This window comes from Echiichthys vipera, assembly GCF_963691815.1.
Source record: "Echiichthys vipera genome assembly, chromosome: 1".
NCBI classification, from domain to species: domain Eukaryota; kingdom Metazoa; phylum Chordata; class Actinopteri; order Perciformes; family Trachinidae; genus Echiichthys; species Echiichthys vipera.
Genome location: NC_139826.1, coordinates 30,823,260 through 30,848,180, shown reverse-complemented (window position 1 = coordinate 30,848,180; position 24,921 = coordinate 30,823,260). Strand labels below are relative to the sequence as shown.

General features: G+C 41.3%; 2 protein-coding genes across 2 annotated transcripts; one reads left to right on the top strand and one right to left on the bottom strand.

The window, feature by feature from the left end:
* Positions 1-89: 89 nt before the first annotated feature.
* fsd2 (fibronectin type III and SPRY domain containing 2) lies at positions 90-8,147 on the bottom strand. The gene is made up of 13 exons (XM_083918286.1): positions 8,051-8,147; positions 7,570-7,808; positions 7,042-7,137; positions 6,547-6,780; positions 6,352-6,374; positions 5,768-5,889; positions 4,730-4,894; positions 4,436-4,570; positions 3,083-3,236; positions 2,252-2,385; positions 1,644-1,779; positions 1,385-1,561; positions 90-392 (listed from the first exon to the last, which is right to left on the bottom strand). Exons 2-13 carry the CDS (start codon positions 7,792-7,794, stop codon positions 143-145), a joined length of 1,851 nt encoding a protein of 616 aa, XP_083774412.1. The 5' UTR covers positions 7,795-7,808; positions 8,051-8,147; the 3' UTR covers positions 90-142.
* Positions 8,148-9,268: 1,121 nt separating this feature from the next.
* Positions 9,269-24,906, top strand: whamm (WASP homolog associated with actin, golgi membranes and microtubules). The gene is made up of 11 exons (XM_083917924.1): positions 9,269-9,918; positions 13,679-13,852; positions 14,966-15,116; positions 15,862-16,031; positions 17,643-17,850; positions 20,010-20,194; positions 21,146-21,232; positions 21,346-21,441; positions 21,566-21,977; positions 22,465-22,607; positions 23,678-24,906. The coding sequence occupies exons 1-11, from the start codon at positions 9,328-9,330 to the stop codon at positions 23,828-23,830; spliced, it is 2,370 nt and encodes a 789-aa protein (XP_083774050.1). The 5' UTR covers positions 9,269-9,327; the 3' UTR covers positions 23,831-24,906.
* Positions 24,907-24,921: the final 15 nt, after the last annotated feature.

Genomic DNA, 24,921 nt, shown 5'->3' with positions numbered 1-24,921 from the left:
AAGGTTTTTTAAAAATATGGGTGCACACTGTTCAGGGTCTTTATGGGCTGAGAGACAGCACCAATAAACTATAAAAACAGTCGTTTCACTTCCTTCAAGCCCTGGGTTTTATTTCATGTCAATACTGTAAACGGTGCTGGAGTCAGATGAATGCATACTCAGGAGCCTCTATGCTGTTGTGTACAGTAAGAGCGCCTGGGGTGTCCAGGCCGAAGCAGGGGTGGACATAATTTCGGAAGTGACAGTGGAAGGTGTGTAGGTGTTGTTCCAGATCCACATTAAAAAAGGACAGCGTCCCCCTCTCGTAGTCTAGTGCAACTCCTATTCGCACCGGGTTTACTGTAATCCTCAGGTCAGGGCTCCAGCCATTGTGCAGAAACTCATATTTATGCCTAAAAGGGAAACGACATGATTGTGTTAAAGCAAAGAAGTTCTAAATATAAAGCTTTTTCTCTCTCATCCTGTTCAGATCATTTTCCCACTGTCAGCCATTAGTAAAGCAGATGCTGAATCGTGAGCCGACGACAGGATTTCAAATGGCTGCGGATTAAAGAAGATGTGGAATGTGATTGTTGAATTGCACGTAGGAAGAATCACCAGGAAGATGCCCACAGTGGAAACCGCTTTCAGGGCTTGTGTGATAATGCCGCACTGAATGATCTGCTAAATGTCACAATTCAACTGGACTGCTTTGTTCCAAGAAGTGTTGCCATGACAACACTTAGAAAGTAACTGATATTAAATTGTTGGCTATTCTACCTTCAATAGACTTAGTGTTGCATGGCGCGGATAGACAATTTTTTGCTAGGGAAAGGAAAACTTCTGGTGGGCTAAAAATATAGTCTTGGCCCAGTTTCCATGCACTGCAAAAGTAGTTCCTCAGAGGATCCGTGTGTTAATCGAGGCGTCAGACTGACTGAAAAACTGGCATCTACTTTATCTGTGTAGTCCTGTGAACATGAAAGCCATTCCCCCCCCTAGCTTGTACAACAAATGGGAATAAGTATATTTCATCAAGTGACAGCAGAAAACAAAGGATATTTTGACCCTGTTGAAACTTTGTTTACAGCTCATTGCTCGGGGCCCCACATATCCCACTGCTGTTTGTCTAAATTAATAATATAATGGCAAACTGCTTTTCCTATTGAGTATTTATTTCTTTACTTCAGACCCTATTAAAAAAAAAAACAATATGTAGAAAGGTATTTTAGCTGTAATTCTTCCATCTGCCACAAACTGAGCCATGATGAAAATGATCATGAAGCCTTATTACTACACCAAACAAAGACATACTCAATGTTCTAGCAGTTATTGGCTATGCAGGAGCACCTATTTATTCCTTTTGTTAAAGTTAATAATTTCCACGGAGGTGGTGCACTGTTACCTGGACGGAGTGAGAATGTGTCTCATGCACCAGGACGTGTTGTTGGCTCCGAGGTACGAGTTTCTCTCTGTGTCCTCGGATGCAACGCCGATCCTAAATTCTGTTGCATCGTCCACCTCAACTTCCCAGTAATGCCGCCCTCGCACTGGGATCAGATCCCCCAGGACAGCTACACATCTGCACACACACACAGTGTACACTCATAAAGGGTCGTCTTAAAAGTTCCCATCATCTTGTGTCACACACGCAGCCACTTTACCTGGTAAAGGTGTTACTATCATCTAAGGCCATAGCGCTAATTGGCAGCTCCTCGTCTCCATAAAACACGGTGAAGCCGTCCTCAGAGATGGACAGGCAAGGATGGGCAGTGTCCTCCAGGAGGTAGAAGAATGTACCTGCACAGGTAAACAAATGTTAGTCACCACACCAACTTGCAGGAGGCAGTGATGGAAAGTAACAAATTAGTAGTACATTTACTGAAGTACTTGAGTATTTCCATTTTATGGTACTTCATACTTCTACTTCACTACATTTTGTTGAAGACTTTAATTACTTTGCATATTTAAATAATACTAAATATAAATCAACTAATAAAAAAGCTGTAATACTATACTGTAGATTAAATTACCCAGCAGTATATAATGTAGTCATAATTAGCTCCATCTTTAAATGCACCATTAATAATATAATATATATGATTTGTAAAGTGGTCATTCTGCATAATGAGTACTTTAATGAGTACTAATTTTGAAGCAAGTACTTGTGTACTTTTACATATGTAAGATGCAGGACTTTTACTTGTTTTGGGATATTTAGATTAATCGTTATTGCTACTTTATGAACAGGCTGATCCACGATGCTTCTCACCTGTTGTGGAGACAGTAATGACTTCACTCCTGTCGCTGGGCCCGCCGATGTTGACTGCTCTCACAGAGATGAGGTAGCGGCACCCCGTCTGCAGCTGGATCAGACACTGACAGGTGGGCACGGCTACTACTGACCTGGAGGATTCACCAGTGGGACAGAAGGCTGATAACACATCCTTTTTTTTAATATACTAACACGCACCAATGATGACAACTTTTTGGATTGGCTTATATTTCCATACCTCTACCAGAGCCTTGGAATAACATCTCGTCTATAACCTTTGCTGATAAATGGGGTGTTTAACTAAGAACGTTGTCATATCTGGAGCATAGAACCATTTGTTAGTATAGTCTAGGCTCCTCTATGCAAAGAAAAACGCAGATTATTCAAAGAAAAGGTCTGACTGTTCATTAAAATGACCAGATGACTCCAAATGCAAAGATGGTATTCTAGCTGAGGCTGACAGTGCTGCAAGAGCTGAAGCTAAGAATAGATTTTCTAGGACAGAGTGTGTCTTGATTCAGCAGCTCTATAACTACGGGACCTCAGAAATCCCAGGCAAGCACCAACACAGGCTTGTTTTTGGGTGTGTTGAAGCTTAAAAGCTTATTAAAAGGACAGGCCAGTGAAGATAACTATCATAGGGGTGCTGCAACTTTGAAGCTCTTCAAAACCAGTGGAGCATTTTTGTTTTAACAGAGCTTTTTGTTTTTGCTTGCCTTAGTGTGCCAAAACAGTTGCCTAATTTCAGGAAAAGCACATTTAAATCTTGAGCTTGTTTCTATGTTGAATGTGTCAAGTGTAGGTGTATGATAATAACACCATTCTTACTCAGTAATATCGCTCTCTGTGCCATCAGTACCCATCTCACTGAGCTCCACGGTGTAGGAGTCTACAGGGTTGGTGTTCCCTGACTCCCAGCGGATCAGAGCAGCCTCTGAACAACTAGTACACTCCCTCTGCTTGATCACTGGAGGTGACGGCACTAGGGAAAGAGGGAAAGAGAGAGGAATCAACCGTTTAGACCAGGGTTCAGAGGGCCAGAATTTTTCAAAGCAAACATTATTAGCCTATATCAATATAAACAGACTACTGAAAACATGGGAAATACATATAAGTTAAATAAGAGCATGCAATAAAGAAGAAAAGCAATACGTCCTTAGTTTGTGGTTGTTTAATAAGGCTGTTATTACCATAGAAGTCGCAAAAGTTTAAAATACATGCTCTCCCTGAAATGAAAATGGCTACTATTGGGACCAACATCATCACACATGAACACAACTCTCCCCTTTCCAGTTGGAACCAATTTGTAAAACTCCAAGGCTGTTTAGAAACCCCAGTATGCAGAAATATTAAAATACATAGATTACATTAGATTAGGCCAAAATAACACATTTGTACTGTATGTTTATTTTTTTTACCCAAACGGAATGGGATGAACATAAGGTGTGCATGTCTTTGAGGGTATTTTTTGGCTTTTATGCATTTATTTAGCCTCCTTCCTCACAAAGTAGCATGACCTGGTTGGTTCCATGGATTCTTCCGGATAATAATCATAAATAATAGTATATTTTATTTATGGGCACCTTTCAGGACACTCAAGGACTCCTTACATGTACAAACAATACAAAACAGTAAACACAGACCAAACAGGGCGGCCGGTGGTACAGTGGATAGAGCAGTCGCACCAGGTAGGGAGGCTGAAGGTCCTTGAGGCAGCGGCCGTGGGTTTGACTCCGACCTACGGCCCTTTGCTGCATGCCCCCCCCCCCCCCCCTCTCACCCCATTTCCTGTCTCTCCTATCTAATAAAAGGCTTGAAAAGCTCCCAAAAAGATAATCTTTAAAAAAAAATTAAAAAACAGACCAAACATAAATACAGACATTTTAAACATTTCTAAAAAGTTACAAAGAGTAAGCCAATCTGAAGGGGAAGGTTTTTAGATGGGATGTCTGTTTTCATACGAGACCAATCTCTTCACTCTGCGTCAGAAAGACAGACAGACATGTCGCCTGAGATTGGGACTGATTAAAACTTTATTCTCTCTGAAGTGAATCCTCTGAGGCTGGCGAGATTACGAACAAAAGTTGTTTTAGGGGGCATCCTGAGACAACAAATCAATTATTTTACCTCTCACAAGTTTTATGACTCCTGATGTCGTTGCAGGAGTGCAACATTTATTACCTGTCATGTATAAGGCCTTCTCGCTCGCTGGGCTGATGCCTGTGGTGTTGGTAGCAGTCACCCAGAGTTCATACTGAGCATTGGGCAGCAGGTCTGTCACAGTGCAGTGGGTCTCCTTCACGTTCACCTTGCTTACTGAAAACACAGATTTAATTGTGGCTGTATTGATTCAAACACGTCACCGGTATTCTTCAGAGACATCACAGATCCAGTCGACATCAGCGGATACTATTCCAACAGTAGATGGTGTTATCATGCAATGACAATCTGCAGTCAGTGTCTCATGTGTCATACCATGTGGTGCACAGGTGCTTTCCGCTGGTGTGTCCTCCAGCACCGGCCTGTAGTAAAGCTCATAGTACTCCACTGTGTCGTCGGAGAACAAGCTCCAGCACACACGCAGGGACGTCTGGGTGGCTGAGTTGGGCATCTGGGGGTTGATTACCGGGGCGGACGGAGCTGTTTTTATAATGGTGAGATGTTTTGTTATCTAGTCATACCATCAAAAACATTAAGACAATAGTACACTTTTTACAGGAGCAGGTTTGCATAAAAAAAGGAATACATCATTACAGCTTGCTTGAGTTTGAGGTCAACACTGACACCTTTGGGTTTTTATTTTTAACAATTCTTTTCCGTAAAACAATACGTTTATAAATGCCACCAGAACATATAAAAGTATGGCTATACTAAACGCCTGATCAAAATAAATTATTTCAATTGAAGTACTCTATTGGTATCGGTATCACTTCAGGGTATTGGTATCGTCTTTTAAATGAGAATCTGAGTCCTAACAACAGAGAACCTTTACTTAACAATATCCTAAACCATCTGGCGTACGCTGTTTACATAGATCTGTTGACTCCACCGCTACTTATCACAACCATGCTCACAACACCGTCGCTTCATCAGGACCACTCACTTTTCCATGTCATTTGTGTTCAAATACTCTTGTATCTGCCTCTATGTATAGTTTCTATTTTATCTTATTCTATTTCAGTTTATGTTCCTATTTGCTTTCTATACTTATCTGTATTTATTCATGTTGTTTCTATTGTACTGCTGCAACAAACAAATTTCCCCGCTCTGGCTCAATAAAGGTGTATCTTATATTCTTTCTTTATTTTAATCTCTGGGCAACCATCATCCCACAGACTCCCCTATGTTTTAATGAAAGGCCGATGGTCCGAGAGCACATTGTGTCAAAGACATCTACGATATTGACAAAAACACATCTGTGAGCTGTACACACACACACACACACACACACACACACACAGTCATTGATTGATTGGTAGTAGGTGAACTAGGGAAACGGTTTGAAAATCCGACCTGGAACAACGTTGATGGAGTCCATCATGGTTTTGACATCTGACAGGTCAGCAAGTGGTGTGTTAAACTCAAGACTTGTGGACAATGTGAGGTCAGCCTCCTCTTGAGCAAACTCCTCGATTCTACAAAAGAAATAAAAACAAGCTCTGAATACTGATATAATATATAATATGATGATATTTAACATTTAAGGTAAAGCAGCTTGTGTCATTCGCATCAATCAAAATGTATTAATTTTGACTTAAAGATCTTTTAAATACTTAAGGTCCACTTGCAAACGTTTCCTGGAGCATTTTGTGGTCTTCTATAATGGACGAAGTTAGCACATATGTTACGCAGACTGAGCTATCTCAATTCTCTGCAAGAAGCTAGTAAGTGGACCTCGAGTACAGACTTTAATGTCAAATCACTTTTACCGAGGCCAAGAATTTACTTTCACACTCAAAAATGTGACAACTTATATGGGATTAGTATACACTACAGGAAAAAACAACATTAGCTGTGCACCATTAATGGTTATTGTTCTGAAAACACACTGCAGTCTCACACCATGTGGCATACTCACTGAGCAGCATTATAATTACCTTTTAATTGTGGGCATAACTGCCTGTCAATAAAGGTCAAAGAAAGCAATTGAATAAAGTAAATACATGAAGAAACAGTAATAAATCTTTCATATCCGCATTTTTTTTCAGAACTATGACAATAAAATCATCTACTGGAGCTTATAATCATCATGAATACGACTGTAATCTGTGCTTGAACAAAAGCTCGGACACCTTCAGGAAAAGCCTCTTGTCTTGTTTGCGGTAGACCTCCTGAGCCGCCTCAATGAGCTCCTTGGAGGCATCCATCGCCCGGCCACACGCCAGGAGCTGCTTGTACAGGGCCTCCAGCTTTCCCTTCTTCTCCTCCTCCAGTCCAGCCGCCCTCTCGTCATACCGCTGAGACAGCGTCTGTAGCACATCGTTGTAGTGCTGCTCCAAGTTCTGCTCCTGACGGCCAAAATTCTCCTGTACATGCATTTATATGATCATAATTAGAGATTTACACGTGTTGTTGGATGACAGATCAAGGGAGGCGATGAGTAAAGTAGATGTTTTCAACCTCCAGGAGACCCACGTGGACTTCTGAAATCTGACATCTTGAACTTTACTTCTGTCTTTGAGTTTGATAATACAAAATAATAATGAAAAAAAAAAAGTATTCCGCAAACGCTCGCACAGACATACAATAATAAATCAGTGCCAAAACACATTACAAACGACGTTTACCTCCACAGTGAGAAAGATTTCCTCTAGATGACCTGCAAAGTTCTCCATCTCAGCCACCTTCCCTTGCAACCGATTCCTGATTGTGGCAATTTCACCCTGAAAAAATAGAAAGTCATACTTCTCTTTTTAATTAAACACAGTAACATAAACTGTTTTTCAGCCGGTGCTGTCGCGACTTCCTCCTCATGCTTGTGTCATGATAAAAGAAAAGCTTTCATGTGGACAGCTCCATCTTCTGGGAAATTATAGATGTTAAGTCCACAGTCCTTACATTGAATGTCATGGCCATTTTGTGGGGTGGTACAACGGGATGTATAGTTTCCAAGAATTTGATTTCTAATTATGTGTTTTTTTTCACAAATCTGTAATGGTGCTGGTTCTGTATTTATGCCGTAATTTTCACCAAGACCCTCTACAAAAAGTTATTTAAATCCAGAGAATCGTGGTCAAACAGAGGTCAGATAAAATAAGAAAATATCAAACGTTTCATTCGTGCATCATGGGCCAAATCTGTGTTAGTGACCTCACCTCGGTTTCTGCCTCTTCAAACACATCATCTTCTGCCCCAGTGGGAGATGGCAGGCTGTCCTCACAGGGCTCAAAACGAAGGGACTCGTTGGTGTCAACAGAAAACCTCTGGAAGGTGGAAACTCCTCGGGTCGCCCTCCCTCCTCTGTCTGCCATGGTGGTCGACCGCTCAGCTTCCTCTGCAATCACATCCAGTCTGTCTCCTCTGATCTCATACAGGTCCATCAGGAGGAGAGTGACTGTGGGAGGTTTAACAATACATTCATGAGTCTGATACAACCCCAGTTTGCTTTCCTTTTCTTAACTACATCAATAGGTCCACAACATGTTAGGATAATGTTAAAAAACAACAACTGAACAGAATGAACATAAGAGAATATGCACTCTCACAACTACAGTCTTCATACTTGAATTAAGGAACTTTCCTGTGCATAACAATCTGTTTGTACTGAAATGATCAATAGTGAATGAGCGGATTTACCTGGATAATTCAGCAAAAGCAGTCTACAGTTCTAAACAGCCATTTCAGGCCAACAGTGGTGTCCGAGAAAGCCCAGCTCTGTAAGCAGTCCAACCCTCACCCAGGAGCTGTGACAGGAATAGATGGGACTCGGGCAGCTCAAATGTCACAGGCATGCCAAGCACTTGTGCATGAAGTTAGATATTTATTGAATAAAACATACACTTCACACTATTCAGGGGTCTCAGTTTTGTTCACAGTTAAACTTAAACCTAGTTTCAGTTTTCATGTGTTGCTATTAGGAATTGGAAATTCCCGAACATGTGATTTAAAGGTCACATTATGGTGCCTTCAGGGTTCCTCGTAAACTCCCAAATTAGGTCATACAAAGGCCTTTGACCATCATGAATATCTGAAGTATGTCCTCGTCTGCTCTGTCAGAATATTGGAGATCAAAATTAGAAGCTGACATTGTTTCCATAGTTGTTTGACATTGTTTGAAGCAACACTGACCCTCGGTACATTAACAAGAAGTTTACTGTCAATAATAGAAGTGGTGTTATATGTTATTTCTTGTCTAAATAATGTGCACAAAACTACAGGGTATCTTATACAGAATTCACTCTTTTTTAACATTTATTTTCGGTAAAAGTGATCAATTAGAAAAAACGGTAAATGTATCACTAAAAACAGTTAAGTGTGCAGATAGATCCAGATATTTTCTATTTTTTTTTTTACTTGGTATTCATTACAAATGACAAAAAACGACAATATATAACTTAACTATAACAGATAGAAGTATAAAAAATGTATACAAAAATAAAGTAGAAAGGCAAAATGAAACAAAAAACTAAAAAGAAATAACATAAAACATGCCAGGGGTCGTTCATTAAATAATATAATGAGTAATAATAAATGTCTTAATATATAACACCATTTTAAGCAGATAAACGGCTAATTCACCGGTGTTAGCGTCCTTTTGACCACTTTTATACACACAAAGATAAATTAGGCCGTTAGACTTTAGTTCTACAACATTACATTAACTCAAAACATTACACTATCATTTAAATATGTAGATTAAACAGAAAGTTTGATAGAATTTAGCCAAAAAATTGTCCGACTGGTGACACAGATCCGATATATCACTTTGTAAAAACAGTTCAGTGTGTATGAGAGTTCCGGATATATCTGAGGTCCTTGAAGGGGGCTTACGTCACGCAAATGGCGGACGTTGTAAACAGAGCCAGCGGGTTCTCGGAGGCCGAAGTGAAACGTCTCTTTTTAGGGTGAATAACATGGAGATTGAGCGGTTAGACAGTCTGGAGGGATGGGTGGCTGTGAAAAGTAACATATTTGAAGAGCCGGAGACGTTTAAACTGGGCTTCATCGTACAGTGGAACGTCATCGAGTGTAAGTTCGCCGTCACCTGCCACAACCGGACGTTACAACGGCAGAAACGGAGAGCCGGAGTCGTCGCCGCCGCCGCCTGGGGAGACCCTCAGATGAGCTGGGCCGGACTCTTCTCCGTGAGCAACTTGAAACACATCCACCAGCAGTTTACGTGTGTGGCGGACGTGTTGGTGAGCTGCTTCCCGGATTTGTCCGACTTCGAAGACGGCAACATTTGGGACTTGCTCTTCCTGACTCGGAGATCAGTTGGTCCCCATGACGACGACGATGACGACGAGAGGGATTTTGACGCGTCGTGTAGGAAACTGGAGAAATACTTCAGCGCAGCCATCGACGTCTGCGGGAGGAAGATTGTGCTCGACACGCTGTTCACGCAGGACGAGCGGGATGTTGAGGAGTACTTTGAAAATCTCCAGGAGTTTAAGAGGAAGGCCATGCAGCAGGAGATGGCGAGGGCCAAAGGTCAAGTGCGACAGGTGAGGGGGGGTTTGACGAGCCACGGGGGCTCACATCCGGGTCACAGTTTGAACACACACCCACGCATTGCCAGTTTATTAGGGACACCAGTCAAATACAACAACCCTGCAAATCATCCTGCATACAGGGGCGTGTCCGCACTTTTGGACTGGGGTGGCCCAAGTGGGGCACTGATATATGGAGCCTTCACATCCTATAGATGACAGTAAATCATAAGGCCACGCCCCCAGCCCGGTGACCACAAGCTCCCCGCTTTGACTGGCGGGAAATACAAATCCTGCTGTAATCTGTCCTTATTTCTTCTATTTTACGTAAAACTGGCCTGGAAACTTTCGGCAATGGCTAACATATATTACGCCGTTACAGAGCGATGAGTTGCGCTATATGGAAAAAGTTGTCAGGGAATGTTTGTCCATTCAGTTTACCGGAGGAGAACGGGGGTAAACAAGTCCACTCAGTGGCCAGAGGTGACATACCCAGACGTTTGTTCCTACCTCATTCTCCAGGTAACGCAGGCCTATGACAACCATCCCTTTCTCTGTTGTTGATATCCTGTTGTTTAAGTTTAGCTATGTGAAACAAAACAAACAGCCAAGGCTTTGTCCACCTCAGGTTAAATGAGGGTAGAAATGTACTGTCTTTCTCTCTCTTACACTCACACACACACACACACACACACACACACACACACACACACACACACACACACACACACACACACACTCACTGCATCTTTCTGCCATCTTTCTATCAATGAATATGGAATTATTACTTGTAATTCCTCAAATGTTATCAAATTAATTTTAATATTGTAAAAGGAGTACTCACTCCTGTTTTTCGTATTAGCGCCTATACAACACTGAGGTCTTCTTCTTTTTCACAGGCGAGGGGGCGCTGCCTGTTACGTGACGTAGGGTTACTCTCTTCTTTTACTCAGATGCAAATATGGTTTGACCCCAAAACAATTCTAACAAAAGGTTTCTCAGTGGTTTACGGTAGTATCAGGTGAACCTAAAACAAGTTTACCAAAGTTTGACTCCAAGAAAGGCCACCTTTCAAAACGGCGGCTGCCAGGTCCATTAAATTACCATTACTCCTTTGTTTTCCTCCTAGACCAGGAATACTAGTGCCTGATACATGTTTTGGCCATGTAATATTCTAATAAGCATAACTGCATGATAGATAAGTGAATAAAAGTGCAATTAATTACATATTATTATATGGTTAATACCAAAAGCCTATGTGAAACTATATTTTGATGCACGAGTTGCCGAGATGAGATCATCTTTGACCTCTTCAACATGGCCGAGTGTAACACAAGAGTCTATTTTATTACAACACTGTTTTTGAGATGGTACTGAAGATTATGTGCTTCAGATAAGAGTCGACCAAGCGTATGTAGCTAAAACAGAAATATTAGCTATCTCTTTTGTCCTTTAAAAAATCTACTACTCTTGATCTATAAAAAATACAGCCTATTATTTACCGTTTGCGTTTTGATGAATCCTCTTTTCGCTGTAGCTGGTTAATTAAGCAGTCTAAAATGTTTTCCCCAAGTAACAGGTCAGCATCTGTAGGTGCGCCATGTTTCATTTCACTACGACAACAAAAGCACTTGAACACAACGCTCTGGTAAATTTAAGTTCACACGTGGAAAGGATGATCTTTTCCATAACACGTGAAGGCAGCAATATGCAGGGGTGGCATGTAGTTTGCGCATATGGACACACACGTCGGAATAACATTAACCTCTTAATGTTACCGTTGCTGCTGCTTAATGCGCTACGTCTCTAGCTTGTGGTTGTAAAGTTTCATGAGATCGTGATTATCCTAGAGGTCACAATAGCTCACTTTATACAAAAAAATGCTCTCACTACAAGGAAATGGCTACTTTGGCAACTTACATCATCACACATGGACACAACTGGGCTCATTGAATCCACAAGAGTCTCAGCTTTCTAGTCAGACCCAATTTGTGACACTCCAACACGGTTTATTGGCCAATTTAACACATTTACCGCATGAGAAAAAGTGCATGGGAGACTCGTGGGTACCCATAGAAACCATTTTCATTCAGATATCTTGAGGTCAGAGGTCAAGGGACCGCTTTTAACCCTTGCCAACATTTAGCCTGACTTTGGAGCATTATTTAGCCTCCTTCCAGACAAGCTAGTCTGTTGGTTGGTACAGATGGATTATTTAGTTTCTTGTGATGCCAATATATGCACTCTACCTTGAAGCTAGACTGTTGCAGCCTCCTAAAGACGACTCCATGGGTCTCTGACTGGGGTGGCACCTGTGGTGGCCAATCAGATTTCAGCCCCCCCTAGAAACGCCCCATGTCATTTATGAGGGTTTAAGTTTGTGATGAAACTGAGAGGTGTCGCTAATGTTTTGTCAATCAGATGGGGGTCGACACCCCACACTATAAGGCAATACAATATTAAAGGTACCACACTATTGTATGCTAATTTTCAGGATGTATTTTGGGTTTCAGCTAGAAAATGTTTAAATGCTTTAATGTTTATAAACCCATTATTTTTCTCATACTGACTGTCTGAATATACCTGGGGTCTCTACAATTTCACAACAATCTTACATTAGCTAGTTTACAAACGTACCTAACATTATGATTACAACAAGAGTACAACATTCCTGAGAACATTCATACAACAAGACAAAGAACAAAACACATTTCACAACAGTAAACTAAACTCAAAACATGTATAGTACATACGGTCGCTCTATAATTATGTATCTTTTCAAAAGACATTTCTCTGTGGATTGAGTGTCTTATCTTAGAGCCAGACCAAAGCTTTCAGAAATGTTTCACTCGTCTAAAAGAAAAGGGATTGAGGGTTTAGTAAAGCTTGGGAAACCTTTGTAAGCTCTATATTTCCCATAATATCCTTTTGAATGTTCCCCTGCAGGAGCAGCACCACACAGTGGTGTTACAAGTCTACTGTGACACAGCAAACTTTTTGCTGTTTGTGTATTACAGTTAAAGTTGTAGATGTTGCAACACCACCAGCACTGGTGTTCGTTTTTTCAGCCTGGGACTTTTTTCCCTTCGACATGTGTTTGAATAAAAGTGATTTGTACACAGAAATGTAACTTGATGCCCCATTTGCTATGTATGCAAATGGTGAATGATGCCTTACACTGTAATGACAGGCGACAAAGCCCAGAGATATGAGACACTGGATAAAATACAGTCAGCTGCAACGTTCACAGCCTCGCTAATGTCTCTTCAATCTAATATCTGATACAAGAGTGATGCAAATGCCACCTTTATGAAGATCATATGATGCTTTGTTGAGACTGTCAGAGAGCTGAGGCCAAAGTTTGTGCTGTTTTTGTATTTTATTTGCATTATATCTCCCGGCGAAAACATTATATTGTTCCCTTTAAATACATAATGAGTCAGAGAATCATATCGCACAGGTTTGTGTATTTTTGATTTAAATATAATGAAAGTATATGACAGAAAAAGTCACGATTTTTTTACTTAACTCATTTCTGATCCCTCTTTGTCCATTCCCATCAAATTACCTCATTCTCCCCTTTACCTCACAGCATTTGTTATTGATTAAGATGACCTTCAACCTTCAGCCCACCTGGTTATGAATGTCGTAGTGTCTGAAAGGACCGATATCAAGTGTTGTGTTAGTGAGATACGAAAGGTCACGCAGAGCAAAGATTCGGCTGTGGGCTCAGAATGAACCCAGGTAACGCTGTTGATGTCATCCATGTTTTCAGCTCCTGCAGAGTCACGGCAGTGCAGACCGAATGGTGGCGCTGCTCGGCATCTACGAGGAAGAGGACGAGGCCTACCAGGACCTGGTCACTGTGGCCACCACCTTCTTCCAGTACCTTCTGCAGCCTTTCAGGGACATGAGAGAGCTCGCCTGCCTCTACAAGATGGAGATCCTGGTAAATGCAGACGTTTATTTAGCGGGTTGTGGTGAATTATTATATACAGAGGATTTGAGATGAAACGGCATGAATATTTCATATCACATCATAGTGATCAAAATGACCACGATTGTCAGTGTTATTAATGTGCGGACATTTTCATAAAGCACTCAAACACACCAACTTTTATATTGAAAACCTCACATAAAGTAAGCAGCACAATGCACTTTTTGTTTGCATTAACATTAAAATAATAACAGCCTTTAGCAGCCATTTTCTTTCTGCATGTTCTACAGACAGGATGACCGTCGATCAAGTTTCCCTCAGCACTTTTATAAAAAAACACAAAACGACCACACTTCAGACTTCTGGAGCGCTGTCAATCCCTTCCGCCATATTTTCATGGATGCAAAAAAAAACATGTTGCACCTGCGACTGGTAAACTGTTGCTGAATTTGGTTGTTGCCTGACAGTATTTACCGTGAGTTTTCCAAAGTAATCAAACACGATTTAAATGATAATTCAAGTTGGAAATGTTAATACAACCGCTAGGAATTTCACCGCGGTTTATTATTTATCCGGTAACTCGGTATTTCAAGCAAAATGTGGGGTTGAATTTTATATCCTTACAAACTTTGCCTAAAAGCTGAATTTATAATATACTGTATGTAATATAATAATAATAATAATAATAATAAGAATAATACATTTTATTTGGAAAGCACTTTTCATTATTAAAAAGCTATACCTACAGAAAAAAGAGGTTTAGAAACAGGAGCATAGCATATACTAATAATAATATACTAATAATAATATGTTTATTTCTCATAGCACCTTTTACAGCAATACAATTCAAGTACTTTACAAAAATAAGGTTACAGATAAAATCATAAAAGAAAAGAGCAAGAAAAATAAAATCATAAAAAAAGAAAAGATCCTAAAAATACACATACAAATAAACTCTGGCAGTGGTAGACACGCACGGGAGCAAGCACTAGATATATTAAGGTGATACAAAGGCCAGTTTAAAAAGATGGGTCTTTTTTGGGAGGTTAAGTATGTGCTACAAGTCGGCCTTAAATCACAGAGTTTACAGTTGTCTGGTGTTTTTCTTCCCGTGGTTCTCTGCAGAAGTCTTTGGAGTTCGAGGACTTGGGTCCTAAGAGAATCGCAGCTCTGGAGAAGGAGGCGGAGGAGTGGAGAAGGAAAGCAGAAGACGCAGTCGCCTCGATTCAGGACATCACTGTCAACTACTTTGCACAAACTTCAAAGGCTTTGGCTGGTATAAGTTGCTTTATTTATTTCTCTTATTTGTGTAAGGATGAATTAATTAGTGTCTTTTATGTGTCATTCCTCAGCACACAGAGAATGGAAAAGTGCAGTAGTGCCGCAAGTTTGCTTTGGGATTGCAGACAAACAACAATATATTATAGATAAAAGTTATCTAATATTCAAATCATTGAAAATCAACACAAAATACACTTTGTTATATTAAACTTAAAGAAAAAAGTGTTAAGAACCACTTCAAATAAGAAAAATAATAATGCTAGTTGAAAGGAGGAGAAACAGGGAATTGGTAAAGATATTCCTGCCCTTACTTAGTTCAGATAAGTTCAGATTTTCACTTTGTTTGCTCCTTTCATGTTGCCTTCGCCACCTTGATCTGAGGAAAGAAAGCATCCAGAAGCAAGCCTTTAATATCTATACACTCCGTCAACTATCTATTCGGCTAGCAACATTTATGTTTCTGTAATATCCACCCTTTACGGAAAGTTTGCTGGAGGTTTGTTATAAGAGATTCTGAAAAAAAATATGCATTAGAAATGAAAGAGGCAGGTTAGAGAATGTAGTAAATTACAACACTGGCATTTTATACCTCTGAGATTCTTTGAACACCCCACACTGATTAAACATCTATCTATCTATCTATCTATCATTAAGTGTATCAATGAGTATCTTTTACTCTGTTAATATACATATATACTTTGTGTGATGCGTACATAACAAACCCCTGTGTGCATGTCCAGGTATGTTAAAGCAGATGGAGGAGGATAAGTGTCGTTTTGGAGCCGCTGCCTGGGCGTCTGCAGCTCCCAGACTGGAGCAACTGCGCTTCCTTTTGGCCAAAGAGACCCTGCAGCATATGAGAGCTACAGAGATGTGCCTCAACCGCAAGAAAGACGGCATCAGAGAAAGAGTGTGTGGCTTCTCCCTTTTTCTATATATATATTTACAGAAACCACAGCTTTTCTGGTGGTTCTCTGATTCGTCAGTACATGCCATAATAGTGTACTGGACTCTGACACAGTTGTAAAGCTATAGTTATCATTCAGATCTTTATCTCCACTGCAGAGGCCGATGCTGCTTTTGTAGTGGTTGTAAGTCTGTGACACTGTGAATCTCTTTCAGTCTCATGTGAATCCCTGGCTGCTATAATGCTTTGATCTATTTTTAAAGCCTCTGTAAAAACATAAAGAATCCCCTTGATACACCCCTAAAATCTGCATGCATGCATGAATGAGTGCATCTGTGTCTATGTACACACTCAAAATGTGCCAGCTACCGTATATGCATAACTGCGAGCACTGGGGGAGATGTACCTCCATGTTTGAGGGTAACAGTGTTTTGGGTAAACCAAAGCAAATCACATGCTGCTGTAGGGAGTTGGGCTGTGCTTTTGAGCTTTTTGGAAAAGAACAGAGAACACCTTCGACCTCATGGCTGCATTATTCATCCGATTAAGCTCTTTAAAGAAATCAGGATGCTGTCAGTATCTGCCACTGAAATCATCATGAGGCCTTACAGTGACAGCTGTGTGTGAGCACTGAAAATGAGATCAGTAAACTACGCCTACGCAAAACCTTGTGATGAAGGCAAAGTAACTTGAGTGCGCCGGTGTGCCTGTAGTTGTCACAGCGTGATGCCTTTTATAACGTGTATGTGTGCCTATGTATATGAATGTTTTGGATGAGCTGTGTATTTTGTTAAATCAGTTCTCTCTGTACAGCTCTGTGTGTATTTAGATTTAACATAATTCAAAGCGTTAAAGGACATCAGTAACTATCAGGCATACTTAACATTACTGACCTACCTTGCAGGTAGCTGCTGGTTTCAGATGAAACAAACTTGCAGAGATCAATAATGACTTGAGGTAATTGAACCAGCACAGCCCCTTTTATTTTTATGTCAAATTTACCCAGAAGAAGAATAAACCCAGAAGGCAAACAATAACAAGCACAGATGTCATGATGATGATCGTTTGGAGAATATTCTTTCACTAAATAGCTTTCAGTTTGAGAGCTGACTTTAAGCAAAGTTCATTTAGGGTGTCTTTGAACACAACAAAAAGAGTTTTTCTTTTAAATAGCTCATGCTTGCAAGTGCCTCACTATCTCTCTGTGAGAGGTGAGTGTACCAAGTCTCTGCAAGTTCATTGAATACTGAAATAAATAGAAACCCACCAGAGCTGCAACGTTTGATAAAATTGTCCTTTAGTTGTCAAGTATTAAATTAATTGCCAACTATTTTGATAAGCGGTTTATCGTTTAGTCTAGCTTCTTAAATGTGAATATTTCCTGGTTTCTTTCCCCCTCTATGAGAGTAAACTGAATATCTTTGAATTTAGGACAAAACAAGACATCATCTTGGGCTTTTTTCCCAATTTTCAAATTTCCAAACAACTAGTTAATAACAAATGAATGCCTTAGAAGATGGTCATCAATAGGTATGCACTGTGTGTACTTACCAGGCTTTAATATGCAGATCCACAAGTATGATCCTTTGACATGTTTCTGTTGTTGTGGTGCAGTTGGGCAGCCTGTCTGGCAGAGTCGAGAGCCACAGAACTGATATCAGGTCTGCGTGTGAGGATGGAGAGCAGCAGGACACCGTCGACCAGCTGGAGCTGGAGTTCTATGAAACCCAACTAGAACTGTACAACACCAAGTTTGAGATCCTGAAGAATGAGGAGCAGCTGCTGATGGCTCAGATAGACACGCTGCGACGGCAGATAAAAGGTAGACTACACATAAAGACAGGTGTTAAGACATTCAAGCAACATTGATACAAAGATATACCAAGCTCTCAATATTACACTTCCTTTTTATAAAATGACTATACCAAAAACTTTAAATACTGTAGCAAAGCAGAGAGAAAAGGCTCAAGGTTGTCTCGCACTGTGAAACTAGGATTGGAATCTAAAGGTCCTCCTCACCCAAATCACTGTCTTTGACTGAACACTGTTCAAATGAATGCAGTAATACAATGAATGATTGCAAAAATATTTAAGCAACACCATGTAGTTTTTCAGCCATCATTATATATTCCCAAGACCCTTGTGATGTTACATAAACTTTCAATAGGTTTAATGACACTGATCTGTCGTATCCTGACGGAGTCTGTATCACTTTCACTGGCACAATGCAACTTTGGCTTTCGTGTCGACACCTGTGCACAATGAAAAAAAATGCTTTACGGCAAACGTCACACCCACCCGGAGGAGACCAAGAAAAAAAAAAAGAGAGCCATCCATGGGCGGACGAGGCTCAATATTGCCCCATTGTTCACTCGCTGGCGGGAGCTAAAGGAGTAAGAGGGGTTCACCATCAGTAGCGATTTGGCTCTCATGCTGTTGGACCAGTAAGGGGCTTGGGCTTGGGCGTTCGTGTATCCTTGGCTTGTCAACAAATGCACGTGTAACCACGACAACCTAGTCGAAGAAAATACTGTTTTCTAACTATAGCGGGAGCCCGAGAGCAAATACTACATGTTGTTGCTTTAACTCATGAACAATGAGGGAGGTGCAAACACTGCTTATTCGCTCCCCCCCCCCCAAATGCATCCTGCCTGTCTGGGGATTAAATCTACGACCCCCTGGTCACACGCTTCTCTAGCCTTTAGAGAGGTTAGTTAGAAATAGTTCAATTCAATAAAATTTTATTTACAGTGCCAAATCATAACTAAAGTTATCTCAGGACACTTTACAGAGTAGGTATAGACCACACTCTATGACTTATTTATGATTTACATTGACCCAACAATTCCTCCGTAGAGTACGGTGGCAACGAAAACCTTCCCTATCACAGGCAGGAACGTCAGACAGACCCAGACGGCCATCTGTCTTGACCAAATAGTACTTTATTAGACCATATTACATTGTGTCTCGTATGTTTTGTCCACACACACCTTACACCTAGGATATAATGCTACAATACACTGCACCATGAATTTGAATCAATCATAATGTCAGTTATGGTTGAAAATTACACATTACTTAGTGTTTCACATATTCACTGCGGGGCTGATGTGTTGGATTAGTACATTATGATGTACAGAGGTTTCTGTTTTTCTGGTCACTTAGTGTCTTGTGCACTTGGTTTACTTTGGGGAAATATTTGGTGCAAGTAAATATTTCCCTAATTGCTCCTCCTGGGACGTGTGATGTTTGCTTGCAACTTGTGCGCATGTACACGCAGTCTGCATCCGTGTCTGTTACCTCGGCTGGTTTCACGTTTATTTTCCCAACTCAAAAGCAGGAAGGTGGTTGCTACCAGTTGAGAGAAAAAGAGCAGAAAAAATATGAGATGTTGCATATCAAAGGAGGAGAAGCCTTTCAAAAGAGCTGTAAATTAAAAAATAAGTCATTAACAGGCAAGGACTTCTATTCTATTCATTTCAATTCAATTCAATACTTCCTTTCTCACTCACTACTGATACAGGATAATATGCAGATCACCTGCTTTCTTGTATGCATGTAAACATAGTTGATACACAAAAAGAGTCAGATTGCTTAAAAAAAATTCCAATTTAGATGCATCTGGTCAGTAATGAAATATCTCTCTTAATGCCTGCCATACTGCTGCATCAGTATTTTCTCCAAAATGCATCTTTGTTGTGCAAAAACTCGGCTAAGTGTTTTTCTTTGAGCAGAAAAGTGCACGCTTTAATCTGGCTTTTCATAACCTCTTGACCTAGGGATTGTTTCAGAAGTGTAACCTGCACTAGCACCTGAGAGTTTAAATAGTTTACAAAGACGGTATGTGTTTACATCGATCAAGTTCATTTCCAAAGTACCATGTCATCTCTGATGTAAGAATCACACTTGTATGTCGTCGAAACAGCACTTTTTGAACTGTAACGGGGAGTTTTAAGGGGTTGCAATGCGTTTGTGTTGCAGAGTTGAAGGAGGAGGTGGTGTACTACGATGTGTGTGAAGACCCAGAGGAGCTGCGGAGCATTGTCCACACAGGTATTCTACAAACAGACTCTCCGGCCCTCAGTCAGTTTAAAAGACGCCTACAGACCTTGGAGACCAAGCGAGGCAACATCTGCGCTCGACGTGCTTATCTCCGCAACAAAAAGGTGTGGGCGAGAACCTTTGACATGCTTTCATTTGCAGATGAAATAACTTTTAGTGGCATTTTGGACTTTTTAGATTTGAAATGTTAACAAAAGAATATTGTGGCAACTTCCTCCCTCTTTCCCCTTTCCAACCCATATTGCTGAGTATTGCATTTTGTTCATGGATTGTTATTTTTAGCTGACACAGTAATTGAAGCACAGTTGGTGTAGTTGGCATTTCCTCCTGTCGCCGGCTGCATGTTCATTTGTCTGATTAAAAATCATTATTTTGCTCAGAACAAAGTGGAAGGAAGTCACTGGTTATCTGCAGACATGAATATTCAACTGCAGTAAAAAAAAAAAAAAAAAAAAGAGGAACATTGTGGAATTGCTGACGTGTTATTTGCCCCCTCGTTATCAGTTTTTCTGAACTTTGAAAAACATATTTGCCCAATTACTAATGTGAGTACATGTAAAACTGCCTTGTGTTTTTGAGTATAATGAATTTGTGTGTGTGTGTGTGTGTGTGTGTGATGTGTGTGTGATGTGTGTGTGTGTGTGTGTGTGTGTGTGTGTGTGTGTGTGTGTGTGTGTGTGTGTGTGTGTGTGTGTGTGTGTGTGTGTGTGTGTGTGTGTGTGTGTGTGTGTGTGTGTGTGTGTGTGTGTGTGTGTGTGTGTGTGTGTGTGTGTGTGTGTGTGTGTGTGTGTGTGTGTGTGTGTGTGTGTGTGTGTGTGTGTGTGTGTGTGTGTGTGTGTGTGTGTGTGTGTGTGTGTGTGTGTGTGTGTGTGTGTGTGTGTGTGTGTGTGTGTGTGTGTGTGTGTGTGTGTGTGCGTGCGTGCGTGCGTGCGTGCGTGCGTGCGTGCGTGCGTGCGTGCGTGCGTGCGTGCGTGCGTGCGTGCGTGCGTGCGTGCGTGCGTGCGTGCGTGCGTGCGTGCGTGCGTGCGTGCGTGCGTGCGTGCGTGCGTGTTTAGGATCAGTGCATGGATGCCCACGAGCAGAAGCACCTGCAGGGCAAGCAGAGCTCCATACTCTTTAATCAGCATCATCAGGTCCACCTGGTACGTCACCACGGCAACATAAAGATGCTCCCAACAACGGCAGAAATCACAAAATAAAACAGGATCCAATTCTTTCTCTCTAATACCTCTGGTTTTCTCTCTCTTGCCTGCAGAAACGAGAGAAGAGGAAAGAGGAGGAGCAGAGGAGGAAAGAGTGGGTGGACCAGGAGCGAGAGAAGACTCTGAGCAGATTACGATCCTTCAGAGAGGTCGGGCTCTCTCAATGTTTCTGCTCAAAATGAAAATGTAGTTACCTGACCTCGGATTGCCTGAGTGTCTGGCGTTTTGGTATTCCAAAACCATTTTCTCCTCTTCTACCAATTTTATTTCCAGAGACGCCCGGGCCAGTACATCCTGAAGACTCCTCAGTCCAGGATGTCTCCTTTTGAAGTGCCGTGTCCCTCCCAGCCACTGTCCATCATCAGCCTCGGCCCGTCTGAAGGACCCTCTAGCGTCCGCCGTCCTGCTCCCAGACGCAATAAAACACCCAAGAAACAGCAACCTAAAGACATCCCTGTCCAAATCTACTGTGCACCGCCACCTCCAACAACAAGCGGCTTTACTGCACCTACTGTGCCTCCTCCTCCTCCCCCACCACCACCACCTCCACCTCCTCCACCACTGCCCCCTGCCATACCTCCTCCACCTGCCCAAGCTTCGCCTTCCTTTGAGGACACACCGATGCCTCTCAGTGAAAAACAGGACCCTCCTTTTCCAGCCAAGAACACACTCACACAAAACATAGGTGAGAGTGAAATCTATGAACTGTGATTCTGCCTTTTATGTTTGTAATAAATAGACATCAAAATGTTTTTATCAAATCCTTCTGGCAGATTCAGTCAGTCTTTCCATTTATTTGAGAAATACAGTTGTGTGAATTTATCTGACTGCAGGGAAGGTCATGTTCGTTTGTTCCAGAGGTGCGTGCGTGCGTGCGTGCGTGCGTGCATGTGTGTGTGTGTGTGTGTACATGGTGTTCTGTCCTAAATTCCCATCTACCCTTTTGAGGCCAGAGGAGGCGTTTTACCTCAGTTGTGGTCCTGCTAATGCACACGCTCAGCCTGTAACATCCAACACGACTGTATGTTGTGTGTCGGACATCATTCAAGAGGAAGCTGATTTCAAAATGTTTGACATTAAAACTGACAACTCCAAAATGATCTTACATTCTTTACTTCCAGCTTCTTCCATCGTTGTAAAAGTGTCTGTTTTCCTTTGTCGTATTCCTGTAGGAACAATGGATGAAGTGTTGGCCTCACTGCAGCGTGGACAGATCCGGCTCCGAAAGGTCGCCGTTCCCAAGGCGGCGTCCCCTGCTGAGGATACGAGGAGCACTCTGATGACTGCCATCCGACAGGGAGTCACCCTGAAGAAGGTGAGATGTCTTACAAGAATCGAAAACATGCCCGCGGCCATTTTGAAACGTTGGCAACCAATTTTTGGCATTTGGTGGTCATCATTACTTTTTAACATGCTATTGCTATTGTTGGTGCATTTAGTGTGAGACGATGGTGAAGCAAATGGAGTTGATTGACTGTGACCGAGTCAACTGACCAGACCGACCTGAACGAAAAAACAAAAAAGATACTGGGTCTTTTATGTCAGATTTTATTAAGCGGATGTAGGACTGTATGTTACTCAAAATACATATTTATCATATATTCAGTATTGGCCACCAAAAGCTGAACCACTTTTAAAAGTTAGTGTGGAGCCCTGAAATACACTGAGTGATATCAGCTTATAGCAGATATATTGTATCTGTGCGTTATATCAGTTATAATGGGGCTGAACCATTTGAAATATCTAATTCCGATTATTTTGACTGATATTTCAATTGTGATATGATTCACAATATGAAAAGGAATGATCATTTTTGCACCATTATTCTCATGTTTACTGATATTTTGCCTTTAACAAATATGGCAGATATTGCACAAGACTAACCACAGACTAATCCTCCGGGCATACGCCAACAGACCGAAGGAAACCTACAGATATTGTGATTTTGGTCAAATTCTGATTCATTGCTCAGCCCTACGGTGTGAGCACGTTTCAGTACAGAAATGCCAAACTGGGTAATTTAGAGATATCATTGCCATTTCATAGTTTGAGCACTGAAGAGTTGATGTTTCAACCTTAAAATGAAGGCACTAGCAAGTGTGACCGTTGATAGAAAGCAGCAGACACAGGTATAAGTACTAACGTTAATAATGGCTGTAATCCATTTAGCTGCTTCAGTTTCAGGGTCCTTGGATGGTGCATGCTGACTCAGTAGTTTAATGGGACACCTACACATATTATTTACACCTGCACTTTCAAAATGAGTCAAAATAGCTGCTGTGGAAAAAGTTCTATTGATTCACACACCAAAGACAATTTAACAGCAGGAGGGAACATTGAACCAGAATGAAAATTGGTATTACACTGACTCTCGTCGTGCTGTAGATGGTTCCTGCACGTGCAGAAGTGCCGAGCGGCGGAGACAACGAACTGGAGCGCAGCATCAAGGCCGCCATGATGAGGATGAAAAAGGTGGCAGCCGACTCTGACGAGGACGACAGAGACGAAGAGACACACAGTACAGACTGGGACAGCTGAGAACGCACACACTCACACCCATGAAGCTGTTCTCTTACATTTACCCCCTGCTCTGTTTTCTTAACGGTTCTGAGCTAAAGTTTAAAGTACGTTGCTGCCAAATGTTCACCGAAAGAGCTCCCTCTTAGACACGGACAGGATTACGCCTCCTCTGACTTAAACATTGCTGTTTTCCAAATGGCCCTGAGATGTTGTTTTACATCCAGAACCGCTCAAATCCAACCAACCAGTGGCAGAATCAGGATTTACTCTGCTTTTTAAAGAAGCTGTTTTTGCAGAAAAGCCAAACTGAGCAAATGAGGCATTGTGCTCCAGTGCTCATTTAGAAGACAAGACAAGCATTAGTGCTGTAGTACAGCGTGTAAATTACTGAATTTCTTCCAACTCTGCCATCTGAAGGCCTTTTGTGAGACTGTCACACAGCAGGGTGTTGAATGTAATTAAATCTGATCAAGTAGTTATGTTTACTTGACTTAAAAAGCAGTTTTGTAGTTTTATCACTAACCAAAGGAAGAGTTATGCCCCGAAGTGTAACTGTGTTAATTATTTACAGCCTACATGTCCGAAGTCTACTTCTTTGTTTGTATTACAGGCTGTTTAATGCACTGTCCTCCTGTCTGTTTTTCTTTTTGTGTGGAACTGTGTGAATGTGTCAGGCTTAATTTAGGTGCAATTTATACATAATCTACATAATCTTCCTCTTATTGTGCCGTAACAAGTAAAGAACACTAGCTTACTTTTAACTATGGAATTACTTTTAATGTACACAGCTGTAATTGTGGTTGAATCCTTTGAAAAGTTTGCAGACAGGCTGTTATTTGGGGCAAACTTTGTACTTATGACCTTTGAACCTGTAACAGAGAAGCACTTACCTGCAAAGACAAGGCTGTATGTAAAAAAAAACAAAAAACAAATCCAGTATGGCAAACAGAATTAAGCGTTTTGCAGGCGAAATGATTAATCACTGCACAGATGTGAAACTTGTGAGGTGTGACGCAGACGAGCTGATGATGGCTGCGGCTGGAACACCCCCGTACTGCTGTTTTAATAATAAATGAAGACACGTTAGACCATCAGCACAGATTGTCGAT